Source organism: Phyllostomus hastatus, unplaced genomic scaffold, assembly GCF_019186645.2.
Source record: "Phyllostomus hastatus isolate PE091 unplaced genomic scaffold, TTU_PhHast_1.1 phas_contig_1, whole genome shotgun sequence".
NCBI classification, from domain to species: Eukaryota; Metazoa; Chordata; class Mammalia; order Chiroptera; family Phyllostomidae; genus Phyllostomus; species Phyllostomus hastatus.
In genome coordinates this window covers 29788616-29804701 of record NW_025333498.1, presented here as the reverse complement: position 1 = coordinate 29804701, position 16086 = coordinate 29788616, and the positions used below count along the sequence as shown (strand labels likewise).

Below are 16086 nucleotides of genomic sequence, written 5' to 3'. Positions count from 1 at the left end.
TGATGATGGTGGTCTGGATTAGGGCCTGAGAATTAGAGTTAGAAGAGAAGGTGAATACATCAGCCTTTTATAGAGAGAGGACTGCCAGGGTATGAAGGAGAAAAGTCTGAATGAAGACCAAAACAGTCTGAGGTAGTCTCTAAGCAACATGGGAAAGGGAAATGGTAGCATGGATTTCTTCCTGAACTAAGTTAAGATACAAGATGGAGAAAAACTTAAAAACTAGCAAATAAATTTATTGTTCTCAGTCTTTCACTCTTTAAAAACTAAATAAAGCTTAAAGAAAATGTTTATTTTAAATGAATTACTTTTTAAATGTTTTCTGTATTCAGAAATTAAAAAAAGATATGGAATTTAATGTAAGTAAAACTTTCTAGTTTACATTTCTATTATTCTTCACAATTGATACTCTAAAGTATGGCTGAAAAACTCATGACCAATTAGTTTATTTTAACCTTATCTTACGGACCCAGAATGGTCTAATTAATTGGTTTTCCTACATATCACAAAAAACTAAAGTAAATTTGTGGTTTACCAGAAACTTGTTTAGGTCTTATTGGGATGTGTTCTCAAGTTTCATTCCTGCTTCAATTTTATATCCTAGATTGTCTTTTTCTTTTGTAGCTCTCATTTCGTCTGATTTTATATACTTGTAAGTGAATTTACTTGGGGGAGAAAGTAGTATATAAGTAAATGAAATGAACCAGTCCACCAAAAGCTAATTCACTGAACGATCTATTTGCCAAGTTACTGAAGATTTTTACTTTTTAAGTTTTAGTATCACTAAGACTTTGCTGCAGCAGTTTTCTGTGGATTTGTAGTTCTGGGCCACCATCAGTTTCTCCTGTTCACGTCTGAGATTGTAGTGCTGCTCATCTGCTCAATTTATATAAATGGAGTGAACGTTACTCATATTTTGTAGGTTGGGAACTGTGTATACCCCAGTGAAACACCTGTGGTGAATGTTCTACATCTGGGCTAAGGTATTTGGCCTGACAACTTTAGGTCTGTTAGTCATTCAGCGAACTGATCCTTTACCAAATAGTTTGGGGTTAGATACTTTCAGTAAATTCAACCATGGCTCAAGAAAACAAAGTTATTTTTCACTACCTTTCTCTTTGAATCCTTAACTTCTTAATAAATAATTTACTTAAAAAATACTTTTAGAACTTTATATGTAAAAGGGAATTATTATTAAAGACCTTCTCTTAACTATATATTTATATATGTGTATGTATATATATGTATATGTATACACAGACAGACAGACAGACACACACACACACACACACACACACACACACACACACTCTTCATATCATAGAGGAGGAAATTAAGACCTAGAACAGTAGGCTTCAGTTTTCCAAATTAAACATGACACTGAACTGCACTGCTAGGAATCTAAGAAAACTCTCAGGGCACAACAAAGGAAGGGCAACAAATAAATAGTTTTAACAAAACTTGACATTTCACATTTTAAGAAAAACATTCAAGTTAATATCATGAGAAAATAAAAATTTTGTTGGGTTTCCTTACATCTATTCCAAAGTTTGGTATTATGTTTACCTTTAGCTACTTTATGGTGCCAGAGGCAAGTAGTGAGAGTTTTATATACAATAAAGTTTTACCATTAGAGATTTTTAATTTAATCATACAGCTTAGTACTATCATACACTGAATAGCATTTTAAAGATGTGAAACAGTAGAAGCAGCCATCTATGCTGAGAGATGGTTGTCAACTATTAAAAAAGTGGAGAAAGATGTGCTCTGACACAATCATTTCCACACTGCTGACTATGCTTCCCAGTTACACAGTCGTGACTTTCAAAAGTAACTCCTTAGCTCCACACTTGGATTCATACATTTGGCCTTCTAGTGTAGGCCTGTGTCTACCCATCAAAAATCCTACCTCGTAGATTAGTGACATGAATTTCCAGACTTTTAGATTTCTGGCTGTGATCTCTCATGTTCTCAGAGCCCCTCTGCCCACAGCTATGTTGAATTAGGTGTGACAGTTAACAGCAGAGCTGAATTAGAACCCTGGTTGCTGACTCTGAATCTTTTGCTCTCTACTTATTTACCAGCATTACAATCTTGCCAAAGACCACATGTTGCCTGCTTTACTGTGAAGACTTTATTCCTCATTAACAAAATCCTGACTTTTAGCAGGTCAGCATTATGTGTAGTGTTTTGTCTTCCCCAGACAATGGGGAAGCGATCTCTAGGCCAGCAATCATAATTTCTATTCCTTTCGTACTCCTCAGTTTCTGTACGAAGACTAATTTTTCCTCAAAGTCAGTCTTTGCAGTTCATTTCTGTAGTAAAATATGTTCACAATTTCCTTTATGGAAAATGTCTTTAGGGAAAATTTATTTGGAGGAAAAAATGCCTGGTGCATTAAGTATTTGCCACAAATATTTATTGACTAAGTGACAAAGAAAAAGGGCTCTTTCAGGAAGACTTATAGACATTTTTCTATTCTCATGGCCTTATGCCATTAAATAGAAATACTTTTAAAAAAATTCTTGAATAGAGGAAGCAATATTTTCTTAATCACTTTTAAATTCTACCTGTTTGTATCTCTCCTTTTCTTTGCTTTTTTAGCCTCAACACAGAAGATATTCATTACTCTATGCTTGTGAACTTCCTGGTTGAAAAAAATAAACATAATTGTTATACTTATGTTTAAATGTTTTTCTTCTTTACAATTCACAGAAAACATTTTTCATTGTAGATTACCATATATTTCAAGATAATCTTTGTCATTAACAATTTATTTTGAAGCCTTCATATACCTAATAAAATGTGAATACTTTTTACTTTTTTACCTAAGTATCATACTCACATAATTCAAAGTAACCCTATTTTACATTTACCAAAAAAAAAATCTAGCTCGACCTTACTTTCTATTACTCTGACACTCAAAAAACAAAATAAAGACAAGGATAGAAATTAAGCTAAGTAAGTTCATTATAACGTGATGAAAAGGTCTGTAAGAGATCTATTTATCTTACACCCTTTTCACTGGCTAAATAGTTAACAGTTTTGGTAGCAGGTAGCAAACCAGTAAAGCATGGATTTATAAATACTACAGAGTTCCTTTCATCCCTAGACCCATGGAGTCTATCATCCCTATAATCATGGTTTCTTTAGAAGCTGGTGGGAAGTGTTTGCTGTCTGAATAGAAACTGACAGTTAGAGGATTCTACGTGTCACATTTATAGACTGAAATAAATAAAACTGGTAACGACTAGATTAAAGTCCCACCGCCACTTCTTGGGTTAACCTTATCGATCTACTTGAAATAAGAGCGTCTCTTTATTTAGTATCTTTGAAGGTAATCATCAGATTTTTGTCCTACAGTTAATGATAAATTTACTTAAATTTCAATAAATATGAGCTCTTATACCTCTACTTCTAATATTATTGTACTAAACACGAAGTTAGCCAGTATTTTCAACAAATTTTTGCTGTTTGTAAGTATATATGTAATTACTTTCTTAACCTTACAAATATATTGAGTAAAAATTGATTAACTTATACAAAACAAGTATGGTTACCTACTGCAGATATTATCTTCTAGCAGAGATTATCATCTCCTAAATTTCATTTGTAAAATACAAAAGTTTGAGATAGCAATTTTTGAAATGCCTTTAACAAAATTAGAACTTATAGGACTAATATTGGTGGGGTTTTTTGGTACGTTATAAAGAGAATGACAAGTATTATGGAGAAAATATATTTTCCAGTGCAAATGTTTTGTTAGGACAGTGATTAAGAATACTAATGAAGCCCTGGCTGGGTGGCTCCGTTGGCTGGAGCATCAGCCTATACACCAAAGTGTTACAGGTTTGATTCCTGGTCAGGGCACATACCTAGGTTACAGATTCAATCCCCAGTCAGGACATGTATAGATGTATCTCTCTCTCTCCCTCCCTCCCTTTCTTTTTCTCTCAAAAATCAGTAAACATATCCTTGGATGAGGATTTTTAAAAAAAAAGAATACTAATGAATTTCTAAATATTGCATTTCATTTGTCATCAAACACTCAAAAAAGATATATGAAGCTTGGAAAACTCTAGCAGTAGTATTTAAAATCATTGTGCACAGCCCTGGCCAGGTTGCCCAGTTGGTTGAAGTGTTGACCCATGCACCAAAAGGTTGCTGGTTCAATCCCCAGTCAGAGCAGATGCCTAAATTGTGGGTTTGATCCCCAATTGGGGTGCATACCAATTAAAGTTTCTCTCTCACATTGATGTCTGTCTTTCTGTCTCTCTCTCCCACCCCCTTGCTCTCTCTCTAAAATCAATGAACGAATCCTTGGGTGAGGATTAAAAATAAGTAATTAACATAAAATCATCCCCATGAATTGGGAAAGCTGAAATATTAACCTTTATTGGATTATAAGGGATAGAGGTATTTTTAAAATAAAAAAATTGTTTTTCACATATGTAACACAAGCAAATTTTAGAAAATATAAGACACACAAGAATAGAGAAGAAGAAAAAGACCCACTGTACCACCAACCATTACATCCATCATTAAACTTCTAAGGTATTTCTTTCCCATCTTTCAATATGCATAGTTTTGGTTTTCAATATATACAGGGTGGTGCAAAAGTATGCTTACATTTTTCATATGGAAGATAATACGATAATTAATAAATAATGATATGAGAGTAATGTACTCACAGCTGTGAACCTTAAATAATTTGTATGAAGGCACACACATTGTGAACACATACAGATAATCACTGCATGGTAACACGTCTGTTACTGACTTTATTTTACATCTTCTACAAAATGTAGGCCAATCAAAATTATTACACATCGTATCTACGCTAATAAAATATACATTTGTTCATTTTCATAGGATATTATATAATTATATATTTCTAATTAACTATATGCTTATACATATTAATCATACCATATATAGAAATGTGAATGTCTCTACAACTATATCACCTCTAATTAAGTTAATTTTTGGATTACTTACCTTTACTGATATTCTCTAAAAGTATCTTAAAATGAATCCAACTAATTTTTTTTAACTGAGAGAAGTGCTCTTAAAATTGCTAATATTTTTCCTCAGGAGTCTGCTGCAATGTTGGCAGCTTAACTAATATATTCTGGATTTAGTAATTCATCGTATTTCCTTGACTGGAACTGATGTCTCAACAAGACAATATGCATTTGGAAAACACTGATTATGTTTAATAAAAAGTGAATGGATGTCAAAGAATAGTCTGCTATGCCCAATGAGGCTTTAGAGATTAAATCTAACTATCACTGATACAAAACTAAAAATCCTTTATGTATTGAACAGTAATTAGCTTTGCTCTCAGAACAAAATCTATTGGTCTGAAAAACATGATGCTACCTTTGGCATAAATAAGTAAGGATTTGATAACAAGAACCAAAAGATTAAAAACATGAAGAATTTTTAGGTAAAATAATTATTGCCTTCCAATATGCTTTGTGGTGAAGAAACTGATCCAGTATATACAGAGTGTGTAAAATACCACTGTGGTTCTAAAATTTGGAGAATCTGTTAGGTGACAGAGCTAGTCTGAGTAAAACTTTTTTTTTAAAAACATTTTATTTATTTTTAGAGAGGGTAAGGGAAGGACAAAGAGAGGGAGAGAAACATAAATGTGTGGTTGCCTCTTGGGCCCCCCCTACTGGGGACCTGGCCCACAACCCAGGCATGTGCCCTGACTGGGAATCGAACCAGCGACCCTTTGGTTAGCAGGCTGGTGCTCAATCCACTGAGCCACACCAGCCAGGGATGAGTAAAACTTTTTTAATTAAAAATAAAAATTTAAAAATATATGGAGTACATTTTCATAAAGATGTTACACCTCAGATAAATCCATTTTGGCATTTCAGAATTACCAGCAAAGAGACAAGTAGATTTGGACATAATTTGTTCCTTAAAAGAGTACTAAACAATGGAAAATAAGATATACAATGAATGCAAACAAACAGTTAGAAACCTTGAGTTGTAGTTATGTCCAGCTTGTTTGAGCCTGTGTGAGCTTGGAAAATTCCCTTAACCTCTGAGCTCTCAAAATAAACCTCTTGCAGAATGAGGAATGTCTTTTCTATTTCTCTAACTATAAAACTAGAAGGTAAGATAGAATGGAAAAGCCTGCCTAATCACAGTAGAAAAATATCAGTTTCCAGAAAAGATTCTTTCTGTGAGCTATATTTGGCCAATGAAAGAAATGTTCAATCAGGAAAGAAGGTATCAACTTCAATTGGCAGAGCATTTTAACCCTTTGAAATATTTTCATGCATATTATCTCATTTTAGTCTCACTATAATCCTATGAAATAGACGTAAAATTATTATTGGCTCTATTTTCCAGATAAAGAAGTTGAGGGAAAGGAGGACATTATTTGTTGTTTGAAATCACAAAACCATTTCATGGATTAACAAGAATCTAGGTCCTATCACTCCTTAACTAGGACTTCTTTCAATGGAGTTGATAAAGTTAAAGAAAATAATGAGGATATGCAGCTGTATCCAAGTAAGATACAAAGGCAAAACAAAGGAAATGAGGTCCCCCAGTAGGGTTTTTGTTCTGATTAATGAGGTTGTATATTCAACTCTCAAGCTGAAAAGGAGTTGTGGTGATATTTTCAGAACTGCGTAAAATTAATTTAAAAATTCAATTTCTGCCCTGGCTGGTGTAGCTCAGTGGATTGAGTGCTGGCCTGAAAACCAAAGGGTCGCCAGTCCAATTCCCAGTCAGCGCACATGCTTGGGTTGCGGGCCAGGTTCCTAGTTGGAGACAATCAACAGGCAACCACACAATGATGTTTATCTTCCTCTCTTTCTCCCTCCCTCCCCCTCTCTCTAAAAATAAATAAGTAAAATCTTTTAAAAAATAAAATAAAAATAAAGAAAATAAAAATTCAATTTCTGTGGAAAGTAGAAATTTTACTTACCTAATATTAGGCAAATCTGTACCCCCCTCAAAATTACATTGTGAAAATGGATCATGTGGCATGGCATAATAAAATAATAAGATCATTCCCCAAAACTAAGGCATATTTGTCCTCTTTTAGTCTGACTTAAAACAATATGTTTTCCCTATTTAAATTAATTCTAAAAAATTTGTTTACCTTTCAGGGAACTAATGCTTTTCTATATTTCACATGAACATACAGATACTTTTACACCTGTATAAACTATAAAATTATTAACAGAATTAACAAACAGGAAAAAGTTTACTTAAAAATTTGAAGAAGACATCTACTGTGTCAAAGCTCCTTGCTACTGAAACAGTAAATTGAGAACTCAGTGAGGGTTTACCATGAAGTTATATGAATAGCTATACCAATTAACTAACAGAGTGTAGTGAGATTTAATTCATGTAGGTATGGTACTACTTTTTGGTTCAAAGACTATACTTTTTAAAAAGTGGATACCTGCGGTCCATCTCTGGCTTCATAGAAGTCACCCACTCTTATTTTTGCACTGAAGCTGAAATTGTCCCTTGAGATATCCATTATTCCATTTCTGCTGAGATACTGAAAAAATCACATATTTTTCCACTTCAGGTTTTAATAATGACAACCCAGCTATGACGTATAGCTATCTTCAGGACACTACTGTTTTGCATATTCTATCAAGGGGCTATTGATTTTTAAGAGTTCAATTTAGGTTAAGTACATTAGTCCCATACAGAGAATATTTTGCATCAAGGAACTTATCTGAGAAAGGAGTGAACCTTTTTTCCATAAGCATGCATAATAGGCACCAAATATATGTTATTTGGTGAAAAGTATGTACCTTTATTACTTCAGGGTACTGCCTAAGTTTCTTTCCACATGGAGCATAATACGCTACTTCTCCTTGAAGGCGCCCTCCAAAGTTTCTTATTCTTGTCTCTCTCTGCCAGCTACACATAACAGAAATGAGAATTGTAACATACTTATTTTAAAAAACTCCTAAAAACTAAAAACAACTTTTAAGAATACATGCTCTTTAGAAAACATGATAAGCACAAAGAAAACAAATATTAAATCCAGATTACACATCTCAGATGCATTTACTATTAAAATTATTTTGATTTTTAGGTAAGTAATTCAATTAAAAATTAATCAAAGATTCAAGTTACAAATTCTAAACTATTAAATTTTTTAGAAATCACAACTGGTATTGAGATATATTCAATAACATGTGTCAATGTTTTCTGATTTTTTAAATCTGAAAAGCTTTAAGGGAGAAGAGGAAAGTAAACCTGTTCTTGGAGAATTATTCACTTTCCATGTGAAACTTCTCAGTCCCAAGTAAACCATGTTAGCCAAACTGGTAAAGTTTCCTCAGTCTTGCTCACAATGGCTTTCCCTGTCCACTGATTCTATATTCACAAAAACTGTATCACTCTTAACTGTGTTCCTGCCCTATGCCAGATGATTTGCTCTTCTTTCTTTTTCAGTCATATTTCCACTTGGATGCATGATCCCATCCCAGCTGTCACATCTCAACAGAGCAGTTAGCCTTAATTTCAGTTTTCTGAAAAATCATCTTATTTGCCCTATCTCTTCTGCTCTAATAAATACTATTAATATTTACTTTATTACTCACTTTATTGCATATTCACTTTATTAATAGTACAGAATGAGAAATCAAGCATACATAAAAACATGTGTGGGAAAAGCAAAAAGAGAAATCTAATTTTCCATACCCATATTCCAAAGGAATGCGCAGTTCACGTTCATCTGTTACTCTTCTTCGTTTAGAAGTGCCTTTGAGAAAATTCAGTCAGTTAACATAAAAGACCAGTTTATTATACACATGACAACTTTTAAAATAGTTTTGAAGCTTCTCTTTAAATATCTTAATGACTTGGATTATTAGTGATGTTCTGCAACTTGTACATTATTTTTAGATGGTTCAACAAAACACATTGTATAAAGTAGAGGGGTTCTTTTTTATTTCCTTTGGTCTGCATGACAAAAACTAGTCTTCCTCTCCAACAAGAATACAAACCAAGGTAAAAATGTATAGCTTTCCTCTCATTTTGTTATTTAAAATTGTCTAAAATAGTAGGAGGGAAATAGAAGTTTAGACAACTATATACAGTTGTTTTCTTTGAAAATGAATTTTAAGATGCTCAAAATTTCAAAAGCTGGCTCATACATTTAAAAATAATGTAATATCTAAGTTTATATAAATTCATAGTTTTTAAATGCTACTAATTCTTTTAATTAAGGTATAAAGGAATCGGTATAATCTGATATAATTATAATATTACATGTAAAATTTTTCAGATGACAACCAAGTTTCACAAACACAAATATATATATATCAACACAGTATTTCACTATACACCTCAATATATTCTTAGCTATTAAAATGAGAATAGAGGATAGTTTTAGAATATTAATGTAAAAACTTTCAACAAAGACCTCTAGCAGTTTATAAAAGGTCAAATAGAAAAATAAAGATGTGGTATGTTAATGAATAACAATGCTACCCACTAATACAAATGACACTGACCATGTGTTGGGCAGATATGCAATTGTATCTTAAGTAACCAAGCGAGCTCACTTTTTATAAAGTACAAAAGAAGTCCACTGTCAACCAAATACTAAATTCTAGAAGCATAAACTAAACACAGAAGCAGGAAAGTATCCAAAATCAAGAGCTGTCATTGAGCAGAGTTTTAAAATTGCAAGCACAGAGAATAAAAATGGTAATGGGTCATAGCCTTTGAAAATACATGCCGACGTTTCTTAGCCAATCTAAACCTAACTGTAACTTGATTCCAATGAGATCATCCTCAGAACACTGTATAAATAAAAATTCTTGCTATGGTTTGCCTTCTACTTTACAATAATAAAAACAAAGTGTAGGTACCAGAGTGTGGACTTGAAGTAAGTGTGGAAGAAGGTGTGCCAAGAAAAGCAGGTGACTGGGATTCAGAACATAAGGCAGCAGGAGCAGAGCCTGGGGCTTTTGCTATGTGGAGGTTACGAGGTGTTGAGTGAGCTGTGAGACTGATGGAAGGGCTTTTGACAGAGGAGGTTGTTTTATTCAGTTTCATTGAAGTTTTCTCTCCTTCAGTATCACTATCTGATTCATCTTGGTCTTTATCATCATCATCATCTTCTTCTGATCCTTCTGTATCTGATTCTGAATTACTATCTGATTCTGGGAAGTAAAAGAAGCATTTGTATATTATAACTAGATAATCAACAACAGTTTTCAGTTTGCACCTAAATGGAATAGTTCAGGAACCAGCATCTGTGAATGAGAACTCAAATGAGCAATTTCCTGAAGAGTGAATTTTTATTACTATCTTGTAAGCTATTGGAGTACAGGGTATGCAGCCTATAAATCCTCAAAATTCTTCATTAAAAGTATTCATTTTACTCAAAATTTTACTCATAAAACAGTTTTTCTCATATAACAGTATTCACATGATGAGTTCTGCTTAGTGGCTGTAAATTACTTTTAATTTAATGGAAAAACTAAAGTACGGAGGGAATAGAATTGATTATTTAAATTAATGGATCCCAATAGGTTATGAACTATATTAGGTTCAGTATGAGGAAGAGATGGGGACTACCATCACGCTTTCATCTGGACTCTGAAATAACAGAGAACAATCCTCTGGAGGAGAGTCTTGGCTCTTTCGGCTGCAGTTACTTTACGTACAACTCCATCAGGCTTCTCAGGTTTCACAAAGACTAGAATTACTGAAATGATTGTGTGGGGTAATTTAATGACTCAGTAATTAAAGTTTGTTCTATCAATGTGCCCTATAAATCCATCCATTCCTACAGATATGTAAAATCTATTCCTGGATTAAACTTGATAAACATAAGACTGATATTTGTACTGTATCCTAATGGTTTCCAGAACAACAGCTTCTGTGGAATTCTGTTTTGTGTAGTATTATCTATATACATTAAAGTCATTATAAAAGCTGTCTTTTAAAGTTTAATATTGACATTCATCGTCTTTTAGGTAAATTGTCTTTATGGGAACAACAGGAAAAATATTACAGAAAAAGTTGTTCTACCCTGAGCAAGAAGGTTGTTTCTACCTTATAGACACTTTAATTTGTATAACTAACTATATATTTTCCTATTCACAGTGGCAGTTAGAAAATTTACAAATGGATTTGTGGCTGACTTAGTAACAAACCCAAAAACTCTGATAATATATGTTTCATATTTGTATTTAAAATTTAAGCTATCTTATATTTTCAGTCCTCTGTGGAACAAGAAGGAAAGGGGCAGAAAAATAAAAAGATAAAAACAACAACAAAAAACCCCACGAAAACCAGAAAGTGAATCAAAATAAAATCAAGAAGTAGCTTATATGTTATTAAATAAATTCTGTGTTGCTAATAGACACTCATAGGGATTTAGGTTTTTGGTATTTCTGAATGATGGTGACACATTTTATCAAGTAGCAGAAGAGATGAAAAAAGAAGAAATGAGTGGCCCTGAATTAAATGAAAATTAAGCAACTTTATGAAATTCATGCATCATTTATACTCACTTTGAAGTGTTATTTGTTTAATGTTAAGTGAATAACAAAGCTGAAAATTTTACTTAGGATTTCCAATTTCAGTTACTCCTATATGTCACTAGTTCACTACAGAAGCACACACAGCTATGTAAAACAGTGAATGACGTCAATTTTAAGGCTCTGACTTAAGAACCTCTTTAAAATGTTTTCTTTCATGTAGCATTTACTGAAATATTTTAAATTTTAAAATTGAAAATAACCTGATTGGCTGTCATCAGATTCATCATCTTCATCATCTTCATCCTCTTCCTCATCATCTTCCTCTTCATCCTCATTTGAATCTTCAGAATCTTTACTACTAGGAATGTCTGAATCTGTTCCTCTAAACTGTTCCACTAAAGATTTTGCAGGATGAGAGTGATGTTGTGTTTTCACTGGGTTCACATTATTGCTAACTGCTTTTTCCTTCCCTTGACTATGGAGTATGGGAGAGGCAGAGGGCATTATAGCTGTCTGACTGCCAGGGGTCCTTCTCCCACCTATACTCAAATTTACAGGTGAGGAAAAAGGGGTACTACTTGCAGTAGCAATGTTTTCACTTATCTTACTCTGCATTTTAGTTTTGGTAGTAAGTGCTAGAGGAGCTTCTTGAATGACACTTTGAATAACTCCATTTGGTTGGTGATTACTTAAAAGTGCATTTGTTAAGAATGGATTAGGGTGGTTATTTTCTAATGTTGGTTTTGGATGTGCTGGTGAACTAGAGGTTCCTTTTGGATTTGACAAAGCTGCAATAACCTTCTTCAGGCTCTTGGATGACTCCTGTTTCTTTAACTGTGCTGGAAATGTCTGTTTATATTGTTCCTGTTGAAACATAAGTTAAAAGAACAAATCACTAATGTACTGTAAGAACAAAGATTACTTTTATTTTCCTTCAGTATCTGACAACCATGCTTATACACAAAGTTAAATCATGATTAAAACTGCTATAAAAGTAGTGCCTGTGATGACTAGCTGGTTGCTAAACCTTGGCTAAACATAATATATTTAAGTTCACTTAGTCTATCCCTCTTAAGATGCTTCCTGATTATCCCCCCCTCTTTCCTATTGCTCCCATTTTCTAAATAATGCAAGACTGAAGCTCTAAAATCATCCTTTACTTTGCTTCAAGTCAGCCATATTACTATATCTTTTGGAGTCTTTCATTAAAATATTGCTCAAATTTAAGCTATATCATCACTTCTTCATAATCAACTCTCAATATATGCTATACGCTAATACCAATTAAATCTTAATATAAGTCTAATATTATATATTAGCTCCCCAGTCAAAAGCTTTAGTGCCTCCTCCATCATTGCCAACTTTATAAAGCCTAAATACTTCTGATATTCAGATTACTTTTTAGGTAGGCACTAACCTACCGTTCTAGTCTAACCAGACTACCTGGCACGCCCTGTGCATGTCATACTTTTACTATGCCATGTTTTGTTACAACTATTTTCTCTGAATAAAATACCCTCCATTTATAAATATTAAGCTGACAAACTGCTGCTCATTCTTCAAAATCTAACCCAAGAAGCTTTCAATGTTTGTCCCAGCCAGAGATGCTTATGGCCTCTACCCTTTGAGTATCTTGATCGCCTTATATTCTATCCTGTACAACCTATAGTACACATGATGCAAAGCTGATGGAAGTGCTGGCTCGGCATTCTGCAGGATCTATTTTAGAGTGCCTTCAGCATATTAGCATTGGAAAGAGTATAATAAAAGTTTAGAAAAATTATCCTTGAGAAAAGTTAATAATTTGTAAAGCATTAAGCTGTAAAATTTACATCTGTAAAGAAGGAACAAAAAATTACAGAATCTTCTTGAAACTAATAAAATCATATAGTTTTATTAAAATAAATTAAAATTATCAAAAGTAAACTGAAGTAGAATGATTAAAACATTTTAAGTTATAGAAACAGAAGGTAAAATTCTGTAATGAAAATTGTTGCCTTGAACCCTTGCCAGATACCTCAGCTGGTTGGAGAGTTGTTCCAGACACCAAAACATTGTGGATTTGATTCCTGGTTGGGGCACATACCTAGGTTGAGGGTTTGATCCCCAGTCAGGGAGTATTCAGGGGAAGGGGGCAACAAACATATTGATATTTCTTTCTCATATAGAGGTCTTTCTCTCTCTCCACCCTTCCTCTCTCTTAACATATCTTTGGGTGAGGATTAAAAAAAAAGGACCCAGGTTTTGGTCAAGGCAGCAAAGATTTATGTGGGCATTTCATAGGATAAATGTAGATGAAATGGCATACAAAATGACTTACTAAATATTTTAAACACAGGTACTAATTAACAGCATGCAATTCCTATACCAGTTTCTTTAGTATATTAACATCTTCACTGTATTAATTTAAAAAATTATTAAGATAATTCATTGTAAACAGAGAGTATCACATAATATTTGCACCTAAGGGAACACCTCAAAAAGAGAAAGTGTTTAATCAATATTTAATCACTGAATAAAATATGAAAATTATAACAAATAATTGCACTTACCTTTTAAAAGTAATTTTATAGCAAGATTCTTAATACTTTAATATACTTAATTTTCATTAATATTTATGACAAATATTGCATGCTATAGCATACTGTATACAAGTATGTATATATGTAGTACTTAAACTTCACATTTATATATGCTATTATAATTTAAATTTTCAGCCGATAAACTTGGTATATTTTCATTTCCTAGAACACAATTATGTCACATAATCATTTTGTAGTTTTTCTTATAGGTAGTAATTTTTCCTCTAACTACACAGGATCAAAAACAGTCATGAAAACAAAACACATTACTTAAGTTTATATTTTATTTTTTAATTTTCTGAAATTGATCCTTACTTTATAGTTCTGAAGAATCTCTTCCCATATATTGACATCTGAAAGTTTTCAAAAATAACCAAAGATATCTGCATTTTGTATCCCAGACTAATATCAGTTACTCTTTTACAGGAAACATGCTGTCATTTCTGATATGGGGTGTGGAACATAAACAGGACTACAGGAAGACACAGGTTTGAAGCTCTCTATTCTGTCTCCAAGCCCTTGATCCTCAACCCCTACCTGAGATTCTAAAGATGACAAAAAATCCTCCAGGCAAAACTGGTAAAGAAAATTCACTCCTGGTCTATATATCCAATTAATGTATTGGTTTGGCCAAAAAGTTCATTTAGTTCTTTCCACATGATGGCTCTAGTAGTGCTTAGTTGTCTTTACCTTCATTTGAAACAATTTTGTTAGATTGTATTGTGACAGCTGTCATATCAGCGTGCATTTAGAAAAAGCTTATCAACATTGGTGAATTTTTGTGTAGACATTTTAATATTGAACATGGAAGAAAATAGACAACACTTTCAGCATCTTATGCTTTATGTATTCTGACTGATCGAATGTGTCAAAAGTGGTTTGCGGAGTTTCTTGGTACTATTGACATTCTGTCCACATAATTCTTTGCTGTGAGGCTGTCTTATGCATTAGAAGATGTTTAGCAGCAGCCCTGGCCTCTACCACTAGAAGACAACAGTGGAAAACAGTTGCCATACTCAAAACATCCAAATCCATAAAGTTATTGGTGAAAATGGGCCTTGCAGATGCCACTGCCACCCCAGATCTTCCAGTGCCCAGCCATGGTCAACCCCACCATGTTCTTTGACATCGCTGTTGATAGCCAGCCCTTTGGCCACATCTCCTTTGAGCTTTTTGCAGACAAAGTTCCAAAGACAGCATAAAACTTTCATGCCCTGAGCACTGGGGAGAAAGGTTTTGGTTACAAAGGTTCCCTCTTTCACAGAAGTATCCCAGGACTTATGTGCTGGGGTGGGGACTTCACACACCATAATGGCACAGGTGGCAAGTCCATCTATGGGAGAAATTTGTTGATGAGGATTTCACCCCGAAGCACGCAGGTCCTGGCATCTTGTCCATGGCAAATGCTGGACTCAGCACAAACAGTTCCCAGTTTTTCATATGCATTGCCAAGACCGAGTGGCTGGGTGGCAAGCATGTGGTATTCGGCCAGGTGAAAGATGGCATGGATGTTGTGATGGCCATGAAGTGCTACGGGTCCAGGAATGGCAGGACCAACAAAAACATCACCATTACTGACCATGGACAACACTAATAATGTATAATTATGTTTTATCTTACCCACCAGACCATTCCTTTTGTAGCTCAGGAGAGCACCCCTCACCCTCATCTGCTGGGAATGTTCTATACTCTTCATGCTCTCACTGCAGTTCATTGGGTTCCATATTTTCCTTACCCTTCCAAGTTGAGCTGGATTGCAGAGTTAAGTTTATGATTATGAAATAAAAACTAAACAATAGCAAAAAAGTTATTGGTGAAAATGAAAAACATCTTTTTTTCATTTTTTTTAAATTGCTGTTCAAGTACAGTTGTCTCTGTTTTCACCCCATCATGGCCTCCCACTCTTGAAGCTACCCCACTTTGGCTTTGTCCATGTGTGCTTTATACATGTTCGTTCATGGACCTTTCCCTATTATCCTCCTCCCCCCTCCTCTCTGGTTACTGTC

General features: G+C 33.8%; 1 protein-coding gene and 1 pseudogene across 3 annotated transcripts in view; one reads left to right on the top strand and one right to left on the bottom strand.

The window, feature by feature from the left end:
- The window catches only part of BAZ2B (bromodomain adjacent to zinc finger domain 2B), a 364968-nt gene that overhangs the window by 81569 nt on the left and 267313 nt on the right, over nucleotides 1–16086 (bottom strand). For all 3 annotated transcript variants that reach the window (XM_045821942.1, XM_045821977.1, XM_045822067.1), the window contains 5 exons: nucleotides 11759–12362; nucleotides 9876–10169; nucleotides 8701–8761; nucleotides 7803–7911; nucleotides 7439–7540 (listed from right to left, as the gene is read on the bottom strand). In XM_045821942.1, the coding sequence (XP_045677898.1) occupies nucleotides 7439–7540; nucleotides 7803–7911; nucleotides 8701–8761; nucleotides 9876–10169; nucleotides 11759–12362 (1170 nt within the window). The remainder of the gene's footprint in view (nucleotides 1–7438; nucleotides 7541–7802; nucleotides 7912–8700; nucleotides 8762–9875; nucleotides 10170–11758; nucleotides 12363–16086) is intronic.
- Nucleotides 15181–15674, top strand: LOC123813355 (annotated as a pseudogene).